The following is a 7,709-nucleotide window of genomic DNA, read 5'->3' as shown; positions in this document are numbered from 1 at the left end:
AATGTTTACTATTTTATACTTATTCTCTCTTTTCATTGTAGTCACTACATTTACTACTTTTTATTTATACTAAAACAGCCTACATCACGAATACAGATTATTATAATTATAGACTATTATAACCACGGACTATGATTATCAACTTAGCATTCAATTATCCAATTATATTATATTTACATCGTTTTTTTTTGTTTTTTTTGTTTTTGTTTTTTTTTTTTTATGGTTCATTATGATATAATGGAAATACTAAAAAAAGCAAATATCAATTTATGCCTCTGAACTTTGGGGGTCGTATCAATTTAAATCTTAAACTGATAATTGATCAATTTAAACTTTGAACTTTGGGGATTTAAGTCCAAACTAATCGGTGTATAATTCTAAACCTGAGCATTTAATAAGTGTATCAATTAACACCTTGAAATTTTATTGACGTATCGATTTAAACATTGAAAATTTATAAATATATCCAAATAAACATAACAAAGAATTTAAATCATTATAAATTGATACACTTATGAAAGACTCAAGATTTAAATTGATACGATTATTAGTTTAGGGTTTAAATAAATACAAACTCCAAAGTTCAGAGTATAAATTGATATTTTTCCTAAAAAAAATTAGGTTAAAAATTACTATTAGTCCCTAAACTTTCATAGAAGTAACGATTTTGGTCTCTAAACTTTAGTTTGTAACATTTTAATCCTTATACTTTAAGTTTTGTAACAATTTAGTCAATTAACTTGACCATGTAACAATTTAGCCTATGTACTTTAAAATTGGTAACAATTTAGTCCATATGGTAGAAATTACTGGTAAGATTTAATGAAATTTCGTGCATAAATAAACCACTAAACTAATTAGAGACTCAATATTTTTGCAAAATATAAAATCTACATCATAAAATATTAAAAATTGTCATCTAATTTTGATGAAGTTTTTTTATATGAGGAACTAAATTGTTACAAAAAATTTAAAAATATAAAAGCTAAATTATTATATAGTAAATTTTAAAGACTAAATTGTTACAAAATTAAAAATACAAATACTAAATCGCTACAAACAAAATGGTTACTCTCGAAAAAGTTTCGAACCAATAGTGATTTTTAAGGGAAAGGTTAATATAATGTTAGAAGGCCAATGCATGCGTTCGTCAGTTTTTAACCGTCTGATCAATCAGATTAAGCATCCACGTGAAATGTGGGTCCCACGGAGCCCACCTCTCTCTCTCTGCCCATATATTCCCGCATCTTTCCCCACTTTTTCCCGGTTGCTTTACCTTGGTTTTAACTTGCCTTCACTCATTCTGTCCTTCCCACTCATTCCCCTTTCTCCTCTCTTCTCTCTTTCTTTCTCCCATTGTTGGGTTCTTCAAACCTCTGCTCAAGACCATGCTCAACCAAATGGCCTTCCAGTTTATGAACTATCAAATGGCTGTTTCGTTTCTCCTCTTCATTTTCTCTCTTTTGTCTCTCCAGTTGCACGCCACCCCTGAAGGTCAGACAAACATCAATCTTTCGAGTTCTTTCTACTGAATCTGAGCTTTTTTTCTGGAGGACTTTGCCGTTTTTCTTGTTATTTTGGTGCTTGGTTTCTCTCATGAGCTGTTTTCGTTTTATGAAATGTGACGTTTCCATGTGTTTGTTTATTGAAGTTCATTTTTCATATCCATGTGAAACATGAGGAACCCAGATGAAAAAAAAAAAAAAACCCCAAAAAAGAGGAAAAGGGTTAACTCCCTATTGAATGAGTTTGAATTTCTGTAGGTCAGATGTTTGATTAAATGCTCCAAGAGAAGAGGTAGTTGGATGGGTAGTAAATGATTGCTGTGCTGCTTTGTCATTAAAGATGGACTGTGGATTGCAATGATTTATTGCTCTTAATCAAACCTTGGGAGTTTTAATTTTTTGTTCTGATACAGTGTTAAACTTAAATTAGTATTAAACCCATATAGATTAAACTAATAGGTGAGGGTATGTTTAATTTTTTATATATGTTCTTAGTTCTCTCTCTCTCTTACTTGCAGCTGACTTATTCTCTAAATCTAAGAGTTTAGGCATATATTCCTTATATTGTGATTTTGTTTTTGCAGATGTATTTGTTGGTGTGAATATTGGGACTGCTCTTTCGGTTATGCCCCATCCAACGCAAGTAGCAGCCCTCCTGAAAGCCCAACAAATTCGGCATGTTCGATTATACGACGCTGATGGTGGGATGCTGATGGCCCTTGCAAACACAGGCATTCAAGTTATGGTAACTGTCCCTAATGAACAGCTTCTAGGGATTGGACAATCAAACTCCACTGCAGCGAACTGGGTTAATCGCAATGTCTTAGCACATTACCCAGCTACTAATATCACAGCCATTTCTGTTGGTTTTGACGTTCTAACAACAGTTCCTAATGCAGCTAAAATCCTTGTCAATGCCCTCAAATACATTCATTCTGCACTTGTAGCATCCAACCTTGATCACCAGATCAAGGTCTCTACGCCTCTTTCTTCTTCGATTATTCTTGATTCATTTCCGCCTTCACAAGCCTTCTTCAATGCATCACTGGATTCTGTAATAGTTCCCCTGCTTGGTTTCTTGCAATCTACTAACTCCTTCCTTATGCTTAATGTGTATCCCTACTATGACTATTTGCAATCTAATGGCTTTATTTTGTTGGATTATGCACTCTTAAAGCCTCTCCCTTCAAATAAAGAAGCTGTCGATTCCAACACGCTTCTTCGTTATACCAATGTTTTCGATGCAATGGTTGATGCAGCTTACTTTGCTATGGCTTCTCTAAATTTCACTAACATACCCATTGTAGTTTCAGAAACAGGCTGGCCATCAAAAGGTGGCTCTAACGAGCCAGATGCAACGTTGGAAAATGCAAACACTTACAATAGCAATTTAATCAGGCACGTGCTGAACAAAACTGGAACTCCTAAACATCCAGGGATTGCTACTAGTACTTACATTTATGAGCTTTATAATGAGGACTTGAAACCTGGGCCTATCTCTGAGAAGAACTGGGGATTGTTTGATGCTAATGGAAAGCCTATATATATTCTGTGCTTGACGGGATCAGGACTTGTGTTAGCGAACGATACAACAAACCAAACGTACTGTGCTGCAAAGGAAGGTGCCGACCCAAGGATGCTGCAGGCTGCGTTGGATTGGGCATGTGGACCTGGCAGGGTGGATTGTTCAGCTTTGCTTCAAGGGCAGCCGTGCTACGAACCCGACAATGTCATGGCTCATGCAACATATGCTTTCAATACTTATTATCATCAAATGGGGAGAGCGTCAGGTTCATGTGACTTCAATGGGGTGGCTGCAGTTACAACCACTAACCCAAGTAAGAGAAGACCTAGCAGAATTCATCACTTTCCTTGTTGTTTCTCCTGTTGTTCTGCATATCTTTAGAGCTAACTTATCTTTCTGTTATCTTGATGAATGCAGGTCATGGATCCTGCTTATTTTCTGGAAGGTAAACTTCATACAGAACTTTCGGGAAAAATATTAACTATACTCTTAACCTATCCATTCGAGCTTTTGAGTTTAGATGGTGTTTTAATATATACAGTATGAGTAGGAAATCTTAAGTTCATATCATGCAATGTCATTTTCTTACTAATTGATAGAGTTGAAGCTTAGTATACAAGTTTAGTGATGATTTTATGAGGCGAGGGTATGTTTGGGAGGACTTTTCTCATGGTCAAAATCACTTCCGACTAAAAATCATCATGTTTTGAAAGATGTTTGGAAGTGATTTATAAGTGCTCTTAGAAAAAGTCAAAGCATTTAAATGCTAGATCACACTTTCAACCTAAACTGATTGGTAAAGAAAGCGCACTTGAAAATGTAGAACTATTAGCACTTTCTACCAGGTTGCAAATTACAACTATTGATATTGTGTCATTCTTTGTGACATATATAAACTGGACCTGCAATTGGGAATCATTGATTGATGTTGAAAATTTCTGAGTTTTACAGTGTTGGAAGGAATGGCACCATGGCAAACATCACAGCACCATCAATGAACTCAACAAATGCAGATTCTTCTGCAACCGCTTTTGGGTATGATATTTTGAGTTATGCAGTGATGGTGGTTGGAGCCCTGCTTGGGAGTTCCATTTGGTTGTAGACAAATGGATGTGCATTAGAAAGTGTTTTTGCAGTTTGTACTTTTTTTTTGTTTTTTTGGATGATCCATTAGTGCGATGAGTTGTGTTCTCTCGCAGAGTGGTGAGATGGAGTAGGTTTTAGGCTATTCTCTCTTCCTCCATTCAATTTTGTACAAGTCAAGATGGAGTTGTGGAGAATTTGAATTCTATTAGGTTATTAGCTCTCTACTAAAACTATGTAACATTTTTTTTTTCTGCTTTGGGAATCAGAGCCTTATTATTATTATTCTTTAGTTGAATTATAAAATTCACCTGTCATATGAATTTTTGTGTATTTCATTTCTTTGGATGAAAGTATCAGTTGATTTAATTTTTTAATTCTAATAAGTTTAATTACATTTCAACATCAATGACACCATCATGACGTGATTATAGACAATCGTCGTGGACCGGTCGCCCATGATTATTGCCGATAGCGGTGACTGTCATTGATGTTAAAGGAAGAAAATGAAAGGAGAGGAGAAACAAGAGGTGAGCGACAGAAGGAAGAAAGAAAATATATATTTTTAATTTTTTTCCCATAAAAAATATGTGTCACGTTAATTTTCCATTAGTAATTGACGAGAAATTGACCGATGAACTAAGAATTTGGTAAATCTCATGGTAAAGTTAATTTCATGAAAACAAAAGAAAAAGATAAATTAGGAATTTAAAGTAAATTCAAAATTGTTATAAATTTGTTAGTAAACTGAATTTTAAATTTCACTACTTTTAATTTGTTATAAAAAGAGAAATTAGAAATTTAAATCAAGATTTAATTTGTTATAAAATTACATTTCAAAATCTTGTTACTTTATTATCAAAAATTAAATTTGTTATAAAAAAAAAACTAAATTATTTGAAAAATTCTTATAAATAGAAAATTCACAAAATATTTACAATTTACAACAAAAAGTTTCAAAAGTACTTATAATTTTGGAACTTTATTTTTAAATATTTTTTTTTATATTTAAAAAGACCCAAAATTATTTTAGTTCCAATATGATTGTTTACATTAGAATTACAAAAGGCGCATCTAACATAAATTTAATTTTAAAGAGAATAGATTAAATGTTTCATTCAAAATTATCAACAAAAGAAAAAATCAATAATAATATTATAAAGTTCACAAAATAACCATTAAAATAAAAAATTTGATTTTGAAACTTTTGATTTGGAAGATAAAACCTCCAAATATTTTTGTTGAAGGTTACTTTTTGTCTTGATAAAATTATTTGTTACGCAAAAAATTAGCAAATAACCCTAATTAAAAAAATCAAACTTTTTTAAAGTATTAATCTTAACCTAATTATCAGTTTTTTTTTTTTATTTTTTTGTCAAATCAAACATAACTCAATTGACATTTAAGTATGCTAGAAATCACAAGGTCCATGAAAAAACCTGAAACAACTATTTTATTATTGTTATTTATATTGTTAACCTTAAATTTTAGGAGTAAAAAAGTACGTACCTATAAATACTAATTTTGAAAAATATCTAAATTACTTTTCGCTTATAAAAATAGCTAAACGCAAAAATGATTTTTTTTTAGTTAAAATAAAATTACCCTTGTGTGTTTTTTTAGAAAAATCAGGAAAAAAGTGTGTGAAATTCTGTTTTCACCTAAAAATATAAAATAAATGATTTTTAAAACTGGAATTAGATATCTACACAAATACTTTTTTTCTTTTTGTTTGAAATTTTATATGACAATTGCAAATACACTTTGGGCAAGCCATCAAAAACAAAACTTCATTCTTCTCAGAAATAGACATTAACACAAGAGAATAAAAGTGAGTATTTAGTGAAAAATCAAATTTAAAAATATAAATCTTGAAATTATATAGACTAATTTGAAACAAGATTCAAAATATAAGAGTAAAAATATAATATTTTAAAACTAAAGGATCCATTTGGGTCGATTCATCCTCTATTTTATGTGTTATATGCTAATCCAAAAAGGAAATGACCATTTAGAATATTGAAGGTCCAGGTAGATTGTAAGTTCCTATGAGTTCAAACACTTTGAAGACTTCTTTTATTAGTTCTCATAACATTGTTCCTGTAATTTTAGTTTCTTTTATATTTTATGTATAATGAATGTTTCTAAAAAAAGATGCATTAAAGATGGGGTTAAAAAGATGAAAATTGAGAAGTTGACTTCTTTATTTAATGCTTTATTTTGACTTTTGACATTTGACCTTTTTAGATTAAATAGATTACAATTTCTAAAAGGTTGTATAAAGTCTTTTATCCTTTCAATTGTAATCATATTTTATAGGAGTGAAATTTGAGCATTAACCACTACAATTTCTAAGTTTGACTGTAATTCTTGTGATAGAATGCATCCAAGTCATTCGATCTAATCTTGATTAAGTTTATCATAGATGACTCATTTCAAAACAAGATTTTTCAATATTGACTCCAGATCTTTGACTTAAGAAATAATATATTCTAGTCTTGTCTCTTGGTTGATCTAAATCTTATACAGTTAATTTATTTGATTCAAGAGTTTTGTTTTTCTCAACATAAAATTAATTTTTAAAAATTCTTCTCAAGAAATTATAGGAATTTAACATTAATTATATTGTTCTAAAAATTTATTATTAACAAATTGAAAGCCTTTCAGTATATATTTATAACACAAGCAACAGCTATCATCTTTGTAATATTAGGTTATTTATTAATTAAGTTAACTTTCAATCCTATGTCTATTTGATTGATCTATGAGTTCTTAAATTTATTTATTTTTTCTATAATAAATCTTTAAATTTTAAATAATAAGCCTTTAAATTTTTAAAATATCTAATATATTTTAGATCTAAATTCATTAATGAATGTTGGATATGACAACATCCTCAGACGATGAACATGACAACAACGAATGGTCAAGAACCAGAGGTCGGACAAAGAACGGAACCTGCAAAACAAAAGCTTGTTTCACGCTGAGTCGTGGAGCTCGCTCTCTTTAAGACGTTTCGTGGCTCTGCACAAGTGCGCATGCAAATCAAAAATATATTGCCACGTCATCCACAGGATAAAAATAACCCAAAAAAGAAAACTCGATCGGAAATGCACCGTTACCGATCAGAACACACACTTTCAGATTGGATTGCTCGAAAAACAGAAAAAACAAAGGAGATGGGAGTGATTGAGTGCGAGATTGAGAGAATGAAAAATGATATGCCTGAAATGCTTGAAGGGTTGTGCCTTTTATAAGGCTCGAAACCCAACTGCCAGAGAGGGAAGTGTGGCCAGCCATAGAACATGCGCGCGGAACGACGCAAGCGACACGGGCGATGCGACAATGGCTGAAGACCAACTCTATTTTCCAAAAATAAATAATAATAAACAATTTTTTTTTAAAAGAAGATCACACACCCGTCTCGCCCGTCCGATCGGCAAATGGACAACAGCACGCGCGGTTTTCCACCATACCTACATTGGATTGCTCGAAAAACGGAAAACAAAGGAGAGGGAGTGATTGAGAGCGAGATGAGAGAATGAAAAATGAATCTGCCTGAAATGCTTGAAGGGTTGTGCCTTTTATCTCTCTCT

General features: G+C 31.7%; 1 protein-coding gene across 1 annotated transcript; it reads left to right on the top strand.

Moving 5' to 3' along the window:
- Positions 1-1,262: 1,262 nt before the first annotated feature.
- Positions 1,263-4,436, top strand: LOC120068187 (glucan endo-1,3-beta-glucosidase 2). Its single transcript, XM_039019894.1, has 4 exons — positions 1,263-1,494; positions 2,090-3,343; positions 3,448-3,475; positions 3,982-4,436. Exons 1-4 carry the CDS (start codon positions 1,389-1,391, stop codon positions 4,130-4,132), a joined length of 1,539 nt encoding a protein of 512 aa, XP_038875822.1. The 5' UTR covers positions 1,263-1,388; the 3' UTR covers positions 4,133-4,436.
- Positions 4,437-7,709: the final 3,273 nt, after the last annotated feature.

This window comes from Benincasa hispida, chromosome 12 (genome assembly GCF_009727055.1).
Source record: "Benincasa hispida cultivar B227 chromosome 12, ASM972705v1, whole genome shotgun sequence".
Classification (NCBI taxonomy): Eukaryota; Viridiplantae; Streptophyta; class Magnoliopsida; order Cucurbitales; family Cucurbitaceae; genus Benincasa; species Benincasa hispida.
This window is presented reverse-complemented; position numbering and strand designations above follow the sequence as displayed.

Excerpts from the sequence above, each read along its gene's own strand:
- LOC120068187 (XM_039019894.1), top strand. The coding sequence starts at position 1,389 with ATGCTCAACCAAATGGCCTTCCAGTTTATGAACTATCAAATGGCTGTT. Across the intron at positions 1,495-2,089 it reads GTTGCACGCCACCCCTGAAG|ATGTATTTGTTGGTGTGAAT; the intron begins GTCAGACAAACA and ends TTGTTTTTGCAG. Across the intron at positions 3,344-3,447 it reads AGTTACAACCACTAACCCAA|GTCATGGATCCTGCTTATTT; the intron begins GTAAGAGAAGAC and ends TGATGAATGCAG.